Here is an 18,847-nt window from a genome sequence, read left to right as displayed (position 1 = left end):
TATTGTACCCTCCAAAGGGGTTATTCAAATAAATAAATAAAGTAATAATAAAATCTTGTAGATTGTATGCGACCTAAAATGCTACTGCTTTCACTGAGAATCATTTTTTGGCTCTCTCGTACAGATCATTTCAGATACTGAACAACAGATCATATTAATCATAGTACCAATACTTCATCTAAATAGTGTATTAAGAGCAGCCTACAAATATTTCTTGAGCAGTATTGCCGGCCGAAGTGGCCGTGCGGTTAAAGGCGCTGCAGTCTGGAACCGCAAGACCGCTACGGTCGCAGGTTCGAATCCTGCCTCGGGCATGGGTGTTTGTGATGTCCTTAGGTTAGTTAGGTTTAACTAGTTCTAAGTTCTAGGGGACTAATGACCTCAGCAGTTGAGTCCCATAGTGCTCCGAGCCATTTGAACTTTTTTTTTTTTTTTTTTTTTTTTTTTTTTTTTTTTTTTTTTTTGAGCAGTATTAGCATTGTGTTATAGTACACTTGGACATGCAAAAATAAAATTAAACATGTAAAAAGTTAGAATGCACTTGAGAGAGACTGTCAATATAATTAAATGATCTATTAATTTTAAAATCATGATGAATTTGAATGTGGAAGTATGGCATCACAATATAAAAACTCATAAATTTAAAAGTATGACCTTTTCAGGTAATGAAGCTCTTGATCAAGGCTGGAATAGACTTTACTCTGAAGGACATCGCAGGTCAAACATCCTTTGACTGGACACCCAGTGCAGAGGGTGTGGACCATCCACCACATCTAGCAAACCAGAAAAAAGTGGAAATAATTAATGGAAAGAACAATGAAGGTCTAACACCACTAATGCTTGCAGCAGGCAAGGATGTAGTCAGCTTACTCCTCAGGGAAGGAGCAAGTATTAGTGTGGAAGATCACAATGGGAGGACACCTTTGCAAGCAGCTATTGACCATGGCAGTCATCATGTAAGTTTCAACTACATTATTTTTTGCTACAAAAAAAAATTTGGTTATTAATAAAATGATTTGTAACTTTTTTTCTGTGTGACTGTCATTATGAGAACAAAATGAGAACAAAATATTTGAGTCTGCTGGTCTATTTTGCTTTAATGGAAATTATGATCAAATTATGAGACTGACAATCAAATAACTAAAACAGTCAATCGCAATTGTTGATTGTGATTTAGTCAATAAACTAGGGATCATAAACATATTGAAGATATGACAAAAAGGAAGGTGGAGCTTAAAGTTCTTTGAGCTTAATTAAAAACAGCATGGTCATTAGCATACAGATAGAGGGAAATGAAGGAATCATTTGGTATGAGTACAATGATAGGTATTCTATGGTAGGATGCGAACAATTCACACACACACACACACACACACACACACACACACACACACACACACATGGGGAGGGAGGGAGAGAGAGAGAGAGAGAGAGAGAGAGAGAGAGAGAGAGAGGTGTTATTCTGGTGCTGGTGTCCAGTGCTGCAAGATGGCACACTTCATTTCTGTGTATGTAAGTGGATTGCTCTGAAGAAAACAAGTTTGAGTTACATTATTAAAGTTCCTGTTTGTGTGAACTATACAGCTCAGTGCCTCCACTGTGCAATGAGATATTGTGTTTATTCTTATCAATATTTATTTCATCAGTCATATGGAGAAGGGATGTCATGTATAGTTCAACCAAAATGGCTCATTTACATCTCTGACTTCAAAATGTGTCATAGACATTGTAATGCAACTGTCAGGATTTACCATTTAAATACCCTTCCTAATCAGAAATAATGACTGTGAGCATAACAGAGCTCTTTCCCCACCCCAGTGCTGTGTGCAGCGTTACAACAGTATTTTTATAATAACACAAACTAGAAGAACTTTACTTTTGTGGGCACTATAATAATAATTATTATTATTTTGTTTGTGTGATAACTGGAAGTTTGACATTGGTATGGTCAGTATTAGTATCCAACAGCTCCGCATTGGCATAAATAAAAATATGACATAATAATAATAAGCATCATGCACACATTCGTACAAACTGCATTAATGATCACACACAAAATAACTATGAAATTTATATAAATTTGTACTGTGTTACATGACTGTAACAAAACCTTTACAAATATTGTCAGAAAGATTTTGTGAAACAAAATAAAATTAATTTTAGTGCCAAATCAAATTTGTCTTCCCATTACAAAGTAATGACTAATATTGTTTTATCATGATAGGTTTTGATATGATTTATAATTACAGTTTAATTGAGTTAATTTTTTCTAACTTAAGTTCAAAAGGAGTGATTAACAAACTGCTTTATACTTCTGGAGAGGAATTCCGACTTACGCAAGACGCCTTCATAATTTTTTTTTTTTTTTGTTTATCTGAATATGTTCAGGACTTTTGTGTTATCTTCAGTGTCTTTATTTGTTAATATCCTTCTGCAAAATTGTTACATGTTAAGCTTTAAAAAACTTTTGATACAAAATATTTACATTTGTATAATGACCGATTATTGTCAAATACTTTTTACATTGGATTGCACACAATACAGATTTGAGACGTGTCACTAAGTTGAGACATTCTATGTTGTTTATTTAAAAAAATGTGTAAAGTTTCTAGTTTTATAGTACATTTGGAAATAAATTGAATAAATCCATTTATGTACAAACCATAATTAAGCTTTTGGATATTTATTCTAGTAGCTTTAGGTGTACTATGCAGTTAAGCTTGTCATCTGTGAACAGCAAAATATCATTTTATTTTTCTGTTTATTATGCATTTTTGATTGAGAATCACTATGTATCACATGTTTAACATTTTACAGTTTTTGATTTTGTGGTGTTTATAATTTGTTTGTGTCAATGTAACACAATTATTTCTTTCTCTTTTGTCATTATACATTCATTTCTATGATTTTTTGCCATGCACAGGGTTTTTGCCTCCATTACATGTTGTTGTGGCTGTATAGTGTTCATTTGTGTCATGGCATGTTTGTTTTGAATGTGGCATGTGGATTTGAAGTGTTACAGATGAGTGTCATGTTTAGTTCATGTGTGTGCATGTATGTATGCATACATGTGCTTTTGTGTGTGTGTGTGTGTGGTGTGTGTGTGTGTATATGTGTGTGTGTGTGTGTGTGTGTGTGTGTGTGTTCCCAAGACAGAGAGAGAGAGAAACAGTTGTGTACATGCATATGGAGTGAATGGTGTGCAGTAGGGTGTGAGTTAATGAGCATTTCGCTCTCATTTAAGTACATGGCCGATAGAGTCAGCCTTCAGAAATTGTAAAACGAACCCTGACATCCAGCACCGTGTGCCACAAAGAGCGCAGATTCACCACGTGATGGGGGAAATTCATAGGCATCTATTGTGCTGAATGAGGCCTAAGCACTAGAGTGTGTGAGTGAGACAGACGAGAACCTACATCATAGGGAAACCCTGTAGAAGCTGTTTGTGGCCAGGGCGATGTAGCAGTGTTAAATATGGCAGACCTAAGATTGGCCATAAAGGGAAACATTTATGAAAACTATTTAATTCTGTAGTAATTCAGGGAATGAAGCCACAGTAACTTTAATCTACCATCCTTCATAAATTTTCTTGGCGATTCCAATAAATCTTGAATATTGATCATATCTATAATAGTTTAGGATTTACTGTTAAAGTGAAATTAACAAGTTTTGTAACAAACAAAGACCTGAATGCTAAAATTTGAACGTTTTGGTCAAGCTTAACTATCAACATTTCATATTGAAACGCATCATTAAAATGACAAATACTGTAAATATCAACTCTGTAACTTTATTTGTTTAAAATATGTAGTAAATTTAAATTATCACCATTTTCAGTTAAGCATCAGATCATCATTTCCTTCACACAAAACACATTGAACAATGACAGCATGACACCTTATTGAATCATTAGGTAATAGAATATTATAGGTAGTAGAATATTATTATCACTGTTGTTATATGTTATATTAGCTTTGTTCATGTCATACAATTTTGCAAACTTGCCATCAGCTAGACAATTTAACCACAGGGTCACAAGTGTGTAATTTAGGGTGTGTAATGTGACATGTGTGGTTTAACTCCTAGGTGATTTTGAGCCACACATTTCGAAGAAGAGGAACTGCATGTGAGCCCGAACATCTTTGGGATGTTAGCCCACAAGGTTGAGAAGGGAATTTAATTTTAGAGGCTGATCATTGCACTTCTGGTGTGGGTGTTATTCATATAATTCTTTTGTTGTGACAAAGAGGATTTTATTGCACGTCGATGTGCATTCTTTTAGTAATTTCTTTCCTTTGACTATTGATTTTTGGTTGTGATAATTTTCTCCCATTTTTAATTTTTGGTATAGGCTGTTACTAGTTTTAAGGACATTTAAGGATGTTTCTATGTTGGGTGGGTGAAGATTTTGTGCTGTTAGGTGATCTGCAAATGTTGAGTGTGATGTATTGCTTTTCAGTGCTCTGAGATGTTCTGTATAAGTGGTTCTAAAATTCCTACTAGTTTGATCCACGTATACAGATTGACAGCAATTGTAAGTTATTTGACATAAATCAGATTGTATTTGCTTGTTGGTGGTATTTCCAAGTCTGTTATGCATTATGTTTTTAGTTCTGTGTACTATGTTGGAGACTTTGTCTCTTTAGGGTATTACCCACCCTGTGTAATCAAATGCATACATACACTTTATTTCCAAATTTACTATAAAACTAGAAATTTTAGACACATCATAAATAAACAACATAGAATGCCTCAGCTCAGTGAGACATCTCAATTCTGTACTGCATGCAAACCAGTGTAAAAAATATTTGACAATAATCTCCCATTTTACAAATGTAAACATTTTTTACCAAAAGGTTCTTTGAAGGTTAACATGTAACAGTTTTGCAGAAGTGTATTAACAAATAAACCCACTGAAGGTGCACAAAAAGAGCTGAAATATGTCAGGGTGGAAGCAAAGCTACAAAGATGTCTTGCATAGGTTGGAATTCCTCTCCAATTTTCTTAGTATACACAGAAATAAGAACTGCAACATTCACAAGGTGATTATTTGCTCCTTACAGAAACTGTTGTTTAACTTAACTGAAGTGTCTTCATGTTGATTTCATGTTAAATAATCTGTAGTGCTAAACCACTTCTTGCAACATTCAGTATATTGCCACCACACATAAAGCAAACACAATGCCTTCCTCCAAACTTGACAAGCTGATGCAGGAATGAAATGATAATTAAATAGACACCCTAGCTGCAAGCAGGCGTTGATACACTTCACTGGGGACATGTTGAAAATGTGTGCCCCGACCGGGACTCGAACCCGGGATCTCCTGCTTACATGGCAGACGCTCTATCCATCTGAGCCACCGCGGGCACAGAGGATAGTGCGTCTGCAGGGACTTATCCCTTGCACGCTCCCCGTGAGATCCACATTCATGTCCACAACACTACATTCGTAGTGCGCCTAATAGTAAGTAATGAGTATGATGGGCAAACATCTATTAGGCGCACTACGAATGTAGTGTTGTGGACATGTTGGGAATGTGGATCTCACGGGGAGTGTGCAAGGGATAAGTCCCTGCAGACGCACTATCCTCTGTGCCCGCGGCGGCTCAGATGGATAGAGCGTCTGCCATGTAAGCAGGAGATCCCGGGTTCGAGTCCCGGTCGGGGCACACATTTTCAACATGTCCCCAGTGAAGTGTATCAACGCCTGCTTGCAACTAGGGTGTCTATTTAATTATCATTTAATTTCGAGCAAAGCTGCATGGTCATCGACGGTAACTGTTCTTTCGAGAACAGATACTACCGTCATATATAGTTAAAAGCTGATGCAGCTTTGGCATACCCATTGCAGTTTTCATTGGCACATTAACAAAAATATTCAAACTGACCATCAACAATGTAGGCAAAGATAGATTGATACTTCACATAAAGAAGACACGTTAAGTTGCAGATAGGCATAATTAAAAGACACTTACGCAAAACTTTCAACCAAGCCTTCTTCAGCAAAGAGAAACAGAGGAACACACACCAGTCATACACACATGCAAGCACACCTCACACATTCATGACCACCAACTCCTGCAGCTCAGGCCAGAATGAAACTATCACATGGGATGACAGCAGCAATCTGATGGAGTCAGAGGTGGGGAAAGGGGAGGGAGAGTAGTGTACTTGTGAGGGGGGGACAGAGGAACACTGTCTGGCAGAGTGTGCAGGGACTAGAAGGCCAATTGGTGCAGCATCAGGATGTTGTTAGGCAAGCAGGAGGGGAAAAAGGAAGGAAAAAGGAGAAGAGAGGAGAAAGATGGATGGGTGCATTGGCAGGGAGCAGCAACCAAAGTGCCTGGGATAGTGCGGTCTACTTTGCTCATATCCACAGCTTGACAGTGTCAGTTCATTAGCTGTGCAATGGTTGCATTAGAGCTGGTACGACATGGCTACTTTAACAGGGGGCCTGCCCTGTGATGGGGTAGGATAAATCTGTGACAGGACTGGAATACAAAGTGCTGGGTGGGTGGACTGGGAGGTAGGTCTTGCACCTATATCTCCCACAGGGATAGGATCCTTGTGGCAACGGCTTGGTGTTGGGAATGGCATAGGGATGGACTAAGATGTTGTGGAGTTTGGGTGGGCAACAGAACAGCACTTTAAGAGATGTGGAAATGATCTTGGGTAGGATGTCCCTCATTTCAGGGCATGATGATAGGTAATCAGATCCTTGCCCCCCCCCCCCCGCCTCCTGCGGGTCCGGTGGCTAGAATAGGCCCGAGGTCTTCCTGCCTGTCGTAAGAGGCGACTAAAAGGAGTCCATCCCCCTCAAGGGGGTAGTTAGCGCCTGCGTCCGGAGACGGACGGTCCCACGACCTATATTTGTGGTCTTTTTGGTTTTTCACTTCTCGTTTCTTCCTTCTTTGGTTGGTTCCTTTCTTCCTTACTCTTTCCCTTGCCTTCTTCTCCTTGCCTTCTTCTCCTTGCCTTCTTTTCCTTGCCTTCTTCTCCTTGCCTTCTCATGTCTCCGCTTCGGCGTTTGAGTCAGTCTGTCCTCTCTCTCTTCCTTTTCCTCTTCTTCCTTCCTCCCTGTGCGCGCCTGAAGGCCAACCCACGCGTTCGCACGCGTAGCCGGTGACGGGGTAACGCGTAATTCCCCGCCCTGGGTAGACAAGTAAGGCACGCACGTACCCCCTGGTAAAGACCAGGCCCAGGGAGGGGTGATTGCCTGAGCTGATACCTTCTGACCATGCCGATTGGTCCCTCCGTCTGTTTCTCGGGAGGTGTGACCTGACGTGTAAACATTCACCTAAGGCGGGAGTGCCCTCTGAGAGGGTCCCCATAAGGAAGGAGCGCGCCATCGGAGACGCTGGCAATCATGGGGGATTCCTCCGCAATGGATTTCTCTTCTTCTCTCTCGACTTCTGCCCACAAACGGAAACATGACCAGCCCCCAGTGACAAAAGTACTACCGCCTACCCCACAGTTCCTCGACATTTCTCGATCTGAGGTCGGAAAGGATTTTTCCTCTGTCAACCCTTTCGTTATCCAGAAGGGCGTAGATGCCATGGCCGGTACTGTTAAGTCTTGTACGAGGTTGTGTAATGGTACCTTGTTACTATAAACTGAGAGCGCCTTTCAGGCACAGAAACTGCTTCGAGCGACACTCCTGTACACGTTCCCTGTCCGGTCGGAGGCTCACCGAACTTTGAATTCGTCTCGTGGTGTGGTCTATACTAGATCCCTCGACAGATTGACTGACGAGGAGATTCAGTCTTTCCTCGCTGAGCAGGGCGTGACGGCTGTCCATAGGGTCATGAAAAAGGTCAACAATGACCTTGTACCGACCTGGACACTTTTCTTGACCTTTGATAGTGTTAAGCTGCCATCGCGCATCAAAGCGGGTTACGAGGTTATTTCTGTTCGCCCCTATGTCCCGACACCTACGCGCTGCTACCAGTGTCAGCGTTTCAATCACACTCGACAGTCTTGTTCCAATGCTGCTAAATGTGTCACTTGTGGCAGGAATGCCCATGAGGGTGACTGTCCACCTCCGTCTCCTCGTTGTGTGAACTGTCAGGGTGACCATGCAGCAACCTCCCGCGACTGTCCCGTCTATAAGGAAGAACGCTGTATCCAAGAAATTCGGGTCAAAGAGAAAGTGTCCACCTCGGCTGCTCACAAGCTATTGGCTAGTAGGAAGCCCACGCTGCTCCCAGCGGGGAAATACAGTACTGTCCTCGCCTCTCCTCGGACTACCAGGGAGGTGGCAACCCAGACATGCGATCTGACCTTCAGCACCACGGTCGTCCGTTCGGCCAGTGCTAAGATCGCGCGGTCGACGTCTCCTCTTCCTCCCATCACCCCACAGACACCAGCCCCTTCATCAGCTTCTGCTAAGACAAAGACCCAGAAGTCAGATGCACGGGCCTTCAAGAAGGAACCGTCCCGTGCAGACTTCCTACGTACCTCGACCTCCCAGCCATCGACCGGTACTTCCACCAAACGACCTTCCAAGAAGGCTCATAGGAAGCACAGTTCTCCTTCTCCACCACGGCGCATTTCTTCTCCTGCGCCACCCAGCGGTTGCCGCCCCAGGCCGTCATCCGTTTCGCCTGGCCGCACCGCTGGTAGCCGAACATCTGGCCGTTCACCGGCGGAGGAAGCTCCCCCTCCCGGCCATCTTACCAAGATGGCCGATGAACCTATAGAACCAATGGACGATGACTGTCCGCCTACTGATAGCGGCGGCAGTGCTCGCTCGAAGCCAGGCCCTCAGCGGCCTTTGAGGTGACCCCTTCTTTCATCTTCCTTTTCTTCTTATGATGGCACTTATTCACTGGAATATTCGCAGCATTCGCTCCAACCGAGAGGACTTGAAGTTGCTGCTCCGCTTGCACCGTCCGCTCGTCGTAGCCCTCCAGGAAATGAAGCTATACCCATGCGATCAAATTGCCTTGGCACACTACACCTCTGTGCGTTTTGACCTACCCCCTGTGGTAGGTATCCCGGCTCATGGAGGGGTTATGTTGCTGGTCCGGGATGATATTTACTACGATCCCATCACGTTGCACACCGGCCTGCAGGCAGTTGCCATCCAAATTACTCTCCCCACTTTTACATTTTCCATTTGTACCGTTTACACTCTATCGTCGTCTGCCGTTACCAGGGCAGACATGATGCAAATTATTGCTCAGCTACCTGCACCATTTTTGTTAACTGGAGACTTCAATGCCCACCATCCCCTTTGGGGCTCTCGAGCATCCTGCCCGAGGGGCTCCCTGTTAGCAGACCTTTTCAACCAGCTCAATCTTGTCTGCCTCAATACTGGCGCCCCTACTTTTCTTTCAGACACATCTCACACCTATTCCCATCTAGACCTCTCTATATGTACTACCCAACTTGCATGCCGGTTTGAGTGGTATGCACTTTCTGATACATATTCGAGTGACCACTTCCCGTGTGTTATCCATCTCCTGCAGCATACCCCCTCTCCGTGCTCATCTAGTTGGACCATCTCCAAAGCAGACTGGGGGCTCTTCTCTTCCAGGGCGACCTTTCAGGATCAAACCTTCACAAGCTGCGATCGTCAGGTCGCACACCTCACGGAAGTCATTCTCACTGCTGCTGAATATTCCATCCCTCACCCTACTTCTTCTCCACGTTGCGTACCAGTCCCCTGGTGGACCGCAGCATGTAGAGACGCTTTACGTGCTCGTCAACGTGCTTTACGCATCTTTAAACGCCACCCTACAGTGGCGAATTGTATCAATTATAAACGATTACGTGCACAGTGTCGTCGTATTATTAAAGAAAGCAAGAAAGCCAGCTGGGCTGCTTTCACAAGCACCTTCAACAGTTTTACTCCTTCTTCTGTTGTCTGGGGTAGCCTGCGCCGGCTATCTGGCACTAAGGTCCACTCACCAGTTTCTGGCTTGACGGTCGCGAATGATGTCCTTGTGGCCCCTAAGGATGTCTCCAATGCCTTCGGCCGCTTTTTCGCAGAGGTTTCGAGCTCCGCTCATTACCACCCTACCTTCCTCCCCCGCAAACAGGCAGAGGAGGCTAGGCCACTTAACTTCCGCTCCTCGAATCGTGAAAGTTATAATGCCCCATTCACCATGCGGGAACTCGAAAACGCACTTGGCCGGTCATGGTCGTCCGCTCCAGGGCCTGATTCTATTCATATTCAGATGCTGAAGAACCTTTCTCCTGCGGGTAAAGGTTTTCTTCTTCGTACTTACAATCGCATCTGGATTGAGGGACATGTTCCCGCATGCTGGTGCGAGTCTATTGTTGTCCCGATCCCTAAGCCGGGGAAGGACAAGCACTTGCCTTCCAGTTATCCACCCATCTCACTTACCAGCTGTGTCTGTAAAGTGATGGAGCGAATGGTTAACTCTCGTTTGGTTTGGCTGCTCGAGTCTCGACGCCTACTTACCAATGTACAATGTGGATTTCGTAGGCGCCGCTCTGCTGTTGACCATCTGGTTACCTTGTCTACCTTCATTATGAATAACTTCTTGCGGAAGCACCCGACCGCGGCTGTGTTCTTTGATTTGGAGAAGGCTTACAAGCCGGCCGAAGTGGCCGTGCGGTTAAAGGCGCTGCAGTCTGGAACCGCAAGACCGCTACGGTCGCAGGTTCGAATCCTGCCTCGGGCATGGATGTTTGTGATGTCCTTAGGTTAGTTAGGTTTAACTAGTTCTAAGTTCTAGGGGACTAATGACCTCAGCAGTTGAGTCCCATAGTGCTCAGAGCCATTTGAACCATTTGAAGGCTTACAACACCTGTTGGAGGGCGGGCATTCTCCGCACCATGCATACATGGGGCCTTCGCGGTCACCTCCCTCTTTTGATTCGTTCCTTTTTAATGGATCGACAGTTCAGGGTACGTGTGGGTTCTGTCCTGTCAGACACCTTTCGCCAGGAGAATGGGGTGCCACAGGGCTCAGTTTTGAGCGTCGCTCTCTTCGCCATAGCGATCAATCCAATAATGGATTGCCTCCCAGCTGATGTATCAGGCTCCCTTTTCGTGGACGATTTTAACATCTATTGCAGCGCACAGCGTACATGTTTCCTGGAGCACTGTCTTCAGCGTTCTCTTGACCGTCTTTACTCCTGGAGTGTCGCCAATGGCTTCCATTTTTCTGCCGAGAAGACGGTCTGTATTAACTTCTGGCACTACAAAGAGTTTCTCCCACCGTCCTTACGACTCGGTCCCATTGCTCTCCCATTCGTGGAGACAACAAAATTTTTAGGTCTTACATTTGACAGGAAACGTAGCTGGTCTCCACATGCGTCATATTTGGCTGCCCGTTGTACCCGTTCTCTAAATGTCCTCCGTGTTCTCAGTGGTATGTCGTGGGGAGCGGATCGAACCATCCTACTTCGCCTATATCGGTCGATCGTCCGCTCCAAGCAGAATTATGGGAGCTTCGTATACTCCTCTGCACGGTCATCCATCTTACGCCGCCTCAACTCCATACAACATCGGGGTTTACGACTTGCAATCGGAGCGTTTTATACTAGTCCCGTCGACAGTCTTCATGCTGACGCTGGTGAATTGCCACTATCCTACCGGCGCGTTATACTGCTTTGTCGGTATGCCTGTCGGCTACTGGCAATGCCCGACCACCCGTCTTATCGTTCCTTTTTTGACGACTCTCTCGACCGTCAATACGGGTTGTATGTCTCTGCCCTGCTACCCCCTGGAGTTCGCTTTCGTCGCCTCCTTCAACACCTTAATTTTTCACTCCCTGCAACCTTTCGAGTGGGCGAGAGCCACACGCCACCTTGGCTCCAGGCTCAGGTTCGCGTTCACCTTGACCTCAGCTCGCTCCCAAAGGAGGTTACCCCCGGTTCGGTCTACCACTCCCGTTTTGTCGAACTTTGCTCGAAGTTCATTAATATGACCTTCATTTATACAGATGGCTCTAAGACCAATGACGGGGTCGGGTGTTCTTTTATTGTCGGGGCAAAAAGTTTCAAATACCGGCTCCATGGCCATTGTTCGTTCTTCACAGCTGAGCTCTTTGCCCTCTACCAGGCTGTTCTTTACATCTGCCGCCACCAACATTCTGCTTATGTCATCTGCTCAGATTCCCTGAGCGCCATCCAGAGCCTCAGTGATCCGTATCCGGTTCACCCTTTTGTGCACCGGATCAAACGCTCTCTTCAGCAGCTGGTGGACGTCGGTTCTCCGGTTAGCTTTATGTGGGTTCCTGGCCATGTCAGTATCCCTGGGAACGAAGCTGCAGATGCCGCGGCCAAGGCTGCGGTCCTCCAGCCTCGGACAGTTTCTTGTTGTGTCCCTTCGTCAGATTGTAGCAGGGTCATTTGTCGGCGCATTTTATCGCTGTGGCATGCCGATTGGGCTGCACTTACAGACAACAAGCTTCGGGCCTTGAAACCTCTTCCCGCGGCTTGGATGTCCTCCTCACGTCCTTCTTGGCGGGAGGAGGTAGTTTTGGCCCGGTTACGAATTGGACACTGCCGGTTCAGCCATCGCCATCTGCTGACGGCTGCGCCGGCGCCATTCTGCCCATGTGGGCAATTGCTGACGGTCCGCCACATTTTAACGTCCTGTCCAGATTTTAACACACTGCGTCTTGATCTTGGCCTGCCATGTACTCTAGATGCCATTTTAGCGGATGACCCACGAGCAGCTGCTCGCGTTCTTCATTTTATCAACTTGACAACCCTCTCTAAGGACATTTGATTATCCTGTTTTTTTAATCCTATGCCTGTCAGTCTGTCTTTTATCGTGTTTTACATTTCGTTGCTGTTTTAAACTTGTGACTCGCGGTGCATTCCTAACGTAGTCTGGGCGCTAATGACCGTTGAAGTTGTGCGCCCTAAAACCACATCCTTGCCAAAGGATGTAGTTCAGTTATTCCAGTCCAGAGCACACTGGGTGATGAAGGGGGTACTCCTTTGTGGCCAGTTCTTATGTATGGTGGCAGGATTGGGGATATGAGGGGAAATGGGACAGGAGAGCTGTTTACAGACTAGTTCTGTGGGATAGTGCGTGTCTGTAAAGGGCTTGGTGAGACATTAAGCACACTGCGCAAGGGAGCTCCCATCGCTGCCGATATGCCATCTCTGGGTGGACAGGGTGCAGGGGAGTGATTTTTTGGTGTGGAAGTAAACACAGAAAAGAAGCTATATATGTATCTTTCTGCCCTGTCGATGTGCACCAACTGGGAGCTCAGGCCCTTCCCAGAACCTCTCCCCTGAATCCATTCCCCACCTCATCCCTTTGACACCCCATACACCCACCTTTTATATCTTCCCCAAAATCCACAAACCCAACAATCCTGGATGCCCCATTGTGGCTCTTTATGTGACCACATTGAAAAAATTTCAGCCCTCATTGACCAACATATTCAACCAATTCCCCATAATCTAACCTCCCACATGTTTCTTCATGTCCACTGTAACTTGGTTTTTATACCAAGAATGACCAATACAACATTATGTTTCAGAACCTTTATTCTGTATCACATCATAATTATTATGTTACTTTGACAAAACTCAAAAATACTGACATGCTTACAACGCTGATGTACGTCTTACTTAAGCAATTACATGCTTCTTGCACAGCATCTCACAAGACACTGCTGTCCAATGGCAACATGGCTGCCCCTTTGTATAAAAATCCGAACAATCCTCGGTATTGTTATAAAGGGTTTTTTAATAAAATTACAATTAAAACTGTTGCCTCAAAATTAATGACATATTTCAACAGTTGCACTAGCTCTTATAGAGCAAATACATATATCAAAGTTGAAGCATTTAACATTTTTGGCATTGTGTAAATACTCAATATATGAAATATTAACAATACTTTTACTATTTTTATAAAATGCAAAAGATCATGTTTCGGAAAATGTTCCTACTGGTGTATATGTTTCCAAGTCTCCCATTGAATGTGGCAAAATAGGTATTTTATTTATTATTGACAAAACACCTAAAGTACCCACTTATAACATTTTCGCTAATTACATTTCAATTTTCTAATCAGTTTTGATTCTCTCAATTGGTTTTTCATTTAAATACCACAGACTTTAATTTAGGTACTGGTTTAACATAAATCCATCTCAGTTTCAAAGAAAAGACTTTGACCAATATACTCAATCATTTGTTCCAGATTTCACCTAATTATGTTAATCCTAAATATTCCTACCAATTACAGGACTTATATACTTCAACACAATTATAATTTAGTAACTAGTTTCACTGTAACAATTTTATAAGTATAGGTTTACCTATATCACTAGCTTTTGTTTGCATCAGTGACTCCTGTTTATTTCAAATTGGATCGAAAAATATGTGTTTGAAATGGGTTTCAATGGACTGTTATGTCTCAACAACCCCCAAAAGGATTTGTGCAACTAAAAGTTGAACAAAACCTTTTCAGGTAGATCCACAGAACATACTCATTTTACAATCAATTAGATGGGTTAGCAATTTACATATGATATGAGATCAGATTTCTGCTTAATCTCCAAAATGAAGTGTACACATACATCACAATGAAATTTAAAATATGTTTTCAATTAAATATGTAAGATTATCATAAATAATTTTGTATCAGTTTCAACTGGATCAGCTAAAATATTAATAGTACAAAGAAAAAACAAGTTAATTCGCAGGATTGTCTGTATCTTGTATTTCAGCATGAATATGAGGTAAATCTATTTCAATCAAAAAAATTATCTACTGGAAGTTACCTGAATTGCTCTTGTTTCTGAATAATTATGTCAGCCATTAGAGTCTCCAGGTTCTCCTGAGTGCAATGGAGATCTCCATTGCACTCAGGAGAACCTGGAGGCTCTAATGGCTGATATAATTATTCTGAAACAAGAGCAATTCAGGTAACTTCCAGTAGATACTTTCTCAATACTGTCAATGCATTGTGGAACAAGCATTAGTATCGGATACTACAATACTCAAAATCCATATTAGATTGAAGAAGTGTGAGGCAGCAAAATCACCTAAAGGATTTTTTAGTGTCAAAGAGCCACAAGAAAGCAGTGTTAAGATAAGTAATAATTTATTTAACTGTGTGTCTAATAATCAGTTTTCAGTCCTATATCAGAATGCACGAAGTTTATGTAATAAGTTGGGTGAAATTGAAGTTTTGTTAAGTGACAGTTTTAACCAAGTATCTGTTGTATGTGTCAGTGAACGCTGGATACAAAACTCTCAAATATGTACTGCAGCCCTTCCCAAATTTACAATCATAAGGAGTTTTTGCAGAAAAAAATACAGATGCGGAGGTGTTTGTATTTGTGTTAGAGACAATTTAATTTTAAAGAAGTAAAGTTAAACAAAGTAAAGTGTATAGAAAAAGAATTTGAATACTGTACCTGTGAACTGACTGACTGTGGTTTGGTAATTGTCTGTATATATAGGTCACCTTCTGGGAATATTCCTTTATTTTTTCAAAATCTTGAGGATCTAATGAATGAATTGAGACTTAGGTCAAAATCAACAGTTGTACTGGGTGATTTCAACATCAATTTTAGAAGTAATAGTAATGCACACAAGGATCAATTGCTAAATCTCTTCACCTCATATAATTCAGAAGCTACAGTAACTGATATCACCAGGTATGGAGATGGGTGTGAGACAACAATTGATCAGGTGTTTATTAACAAAGAGACCTATAGTTATGAGGCTAAAGTAACAGATACTGGTTTCTCTGACCACATGGCAATCAAGCTCTTATTAAAAAATATGGTTATGAAAAAACATGGCAGTGGAAACTATATAGAAACAAGATATATGAATGAAAGTAGCCTTTGGAATTTTCATAGGATGTTGTATAGTGTTGAATGGGACAGAGACCCAAACAAAACTGCAGACTCTAAATATGAGTCATTTTTCTCTGATTGTAAATACTGTTTTGATGTCCCTTTTTCCCTCAAAAAAGTAAAAATCTCTCTCAAATCTAATTCATGGTTAACTGCAGGAATTAAGAAATCTGCAAGTAGTCTTAGAAATCTGAAAACCATATCTTAGATGCTACACAAAAGTCTACAGAAAAGTTATTCATGCAGCAAAAAAACTGAACAATGATTTAATTATCAGAAAAGGCAGCAATAAAACCAAATCAGTTTGGAAAGTCATAAACCTTAACACTGTTAAATCCAAAGCGACAAACGATAATCTTATCATAAAAAAGGGAGGAAAGGTTGTTGAATACCCTCGATGTGTCCCAGAATGTTCAATGACTACTACATTAATAGTGCTCAAAATCTTATCAAGAACCTGGGGAACTCAAAAGGTAGTAAGTCAAAAGTTCCAGCAAACGAAAAGACAATGTTTTTGTACCCAGTTACGCATTCAGAAGTAAGAAATGCAATTGTTGTCGTTGTTGTAGTCTTCGGTCCTGAGACTGGTTTGATGCAGCTCTCCATGCTACTCTACCCTGTGCAAGCCTCTTCATCTCCCAGTACCTGCTGCAGCCTACATCCTTCTGAATCTGCTTAGTGTATTCATCTCTTGGTCTCCCTCTACGATTTTTACCCTCCATGCTGCCCTCCAGTACTAAATTGGTGATCCCTTGATGCCTCAGAACATGTCCTACCAACCGATCCCTTCTTCTAGTCAAGTTGTGCCACAAACTCCTCTTCTCCCCAATTCTATTCAATACCTCCTCATTAGTTATGTGATCTACCTATCTAATCTTCAGCATTCTTCTGTAGCACCACATTTCGAAAGCTTCTAGTCTCTTCTTGTCTAAACTATTTATCGTCCATGTTTCACTTCCATACATGGCTACACTCCATACAAATACTTTCAGAAACGACTTCCTGACACTTAAATCTATACTCGATGTTAACAAATTTCTCTTCTTCAGAAACACTTTCCTTGCCATTGCCAGTGTACATTTTATATCCTCTCTACTTCAACAATCATCAGTTATTTTGCTTCCCAAATAGCAAAACTCCTTTACTACTTTACGTGTCTCATTTCCTAATCTAATTCCTGCAGCATCACCCGACTTAATTCGACTACATCCCATTATTCTTGTTTTGCTTTTGTTGATGTTCATCTTATACCCTCCTTTCAAGACACTGTCCATTCCATTCAACTGCTCTTCCAAGTCCTTTGCTGTCTCTGATAGAATGATGATGTCATCGGCGAACCTCAAAGTTTTTATTTCTACTCCATGGATTTTAATACCTACTCTGAACTTTTCTTTGGTTTCCTTTACTGCTTGCTCAATATACAGATTAAATAGCATCACGGATAGGCTACAACCCTGTCTCACTCCCTTCCCAATGACTGCTTCCCTTTCATGTCCCTCGACTCTTATAACTGCCTTTTGCTTTCTGTACAAATTGTAAATAGCCTTTCGCTCTCTGTATTTTACCCCTGCCACCTTCAGAATTTGAAAGAGAGTATTCCAGTCAACATTGTCAAAAGCTTTCTCTAAGTCTACAAATGCTAGAAACGTAGGTTTGCCTTTCCTTAATCTTTCTTCTAAGATAAGTCGTAGGGTCAGTATTGCCTCACGTGTTCCAACATTTCTACGGAATCCAAACTGATCTTCTCCGAGGTCGGCTTCTACCAGTTTTTCCATTCGTCTGTAAAGAATTCGCGTTAGTATTTTGCAGCTGTGACTTATTAAACTGATAGTTCGGTAATTTTCACATCTGTCAACACGTGATTTCTTTGGGATTGAAATTATTATATTCTTCTTGAAGTCTGAGGGTATTTCACCTGTCTCATACATCTTGCTCACCAGATGGTAAGAGTTTTGTCAGGACTGGCTCTCCCAAGGCTGTCAGTAGGTCTAATGGAATGTAGTCTACTCCCGGGGCCTTGTTTCGACTTAGGTCTTTCAGTGCTCTGTCAAACTCTTCACGCAGTATCATATCTCCCATGTCATCTTCATCTACCTCCTCTTCCATTTCCATAATATTGTCCTCAAGAACATCACCCCTGTATAGACCCTCTATATACTCCTTCCATCTTTCTGCTTTCCCTTCTTTGCTTAGAACTGGGTCTCCATCTGAGCTCTTGATATTCATGCAAGTGGTTCTCTTTTCTCCAAAGGTCTCTTTAATTTTCCTGTAGGCAGTATCTATCTTAACCCTCATGAGATAAGCCTCTACATCCTTACATTTGTCCTCTAGCCATCCCTGCTTAGCCATTTTGCACTTCCTGTCGATCTCATTTTTGAGACGTTTGTATTCCTTTTTGCCTGCTTCATTTACTGCATTTTTATATTTTCTCCTTTCATCAATTAAATTCGGTATCTCTTCTGTTACCCAAGGATTTCTACTATCCCTCGTCTTTTTACCTACTTGATCATCTGCTGTCTTCACTATTTCATTCCTCAAAGCTACCCATTCTTCTTCTACTGTATTTCTTTCCCCCATTCCTGTCAATTGTTCCCTTATGCTCTCCCTCAAACTCTGTACAACCTCTGGTTCTTTCAGTTTATCCAGGTCCCATCTCCTTAAATTCCCACCTTTTTGCAGTTTCTTCAGTTTCAATCTACAGTTCATAACCAATAGATTGTGGTCAGAGTCCACATCTGCCCCTGGAAGTGTCTTACAATTTAAAATCTGGTTTCTGAATCTCTGTCTTACCATTATATAATCTATCTGAAACCTTTTAGTATCTCCAGGGTTCTTTCATGTATACAACCTTCTTTCATGATTCTTGAACCAAGTGTTTGCTATGATTAAGTTGTGCTCTGTGCAAAATTCTACCAGGCGGCTTCCTCTTTCATTTCTTAGCCCCAATCCATATTCACCTACTACATTTCCTTCTCTTCCTTTTCCTACTGTCGAATTCCAGTCGCCCATGACTATTAAATTTTCATCTCCCTTCACTAC

At 42.3% G+C, this 18,847-nt stretch overlaps 2 protein-coding genes and 1 non-coding gene across 3 annotated transcripts in view; 2 read left to right on the top strand and 1 right to left on the bottom strand.

Annotated features, from left to right (window-relative positions):
• The window catches only part of LOC126240775 (serine/threonine-protein phosphatase 6 regulatory ankyrin repeat subunit C-like), an 881,520-nt gene that overhangs the window by 410,029 nt on the left and 452,644 nt on the right, over nucleotides 1-18,847 (top strand). The window lies entirely within an intron of this gene.
• LOC126240759 (serine/threonine-protein phosphatase 6 regulatory ankyrin repeat subunit B-like) overlaps nucleotides 1-18,847 on the top strand; it is a 381,053-nt gene that overhangs the window by 333,093 nt on the left and 29,113 nt on the right. The window contains exon 17 of the mRNA XM_049947949.1: nucleotides 663-956. Within this exon, the coding sequence (XP_049803906.1) occupies nucleotides 663-956 (294 nt within the window). The remainder of the gene's footprint in view (nucleotides 1-662; nucleotides 957-18,847) is intronic.
• Trnat-ugu (transfer RNA threonine (anticodon UGU)) lies at nucleotides 5,294-5,368 on the bottom strand. The gene has a single exon. It is a non-coding gene; the product is annotated as a tRNA-Thr (tRNA).

This window comes from Schistocerca nitens, chromosome 1 (genome assembly GCF_023898315.1).
Source record: "Schistocerca nitens isolate TAMUIC-IGC-003100 chromosome 1, iqSchNite1.1, whole genome shotgun sequence".
Taxonomy (NCBI): domain Eukaryota; kingdom Metazoa; phylum Arthropoda; class Insecta; order Orthoptera; family Acrididae; genus Schistocerca; species Schistocerca nitens.
The sequence above is the reverse complement of the archived record's forward strand: the minus strand, read 5'-3'. Positions and strand labels throughout refer to the sequence as shown.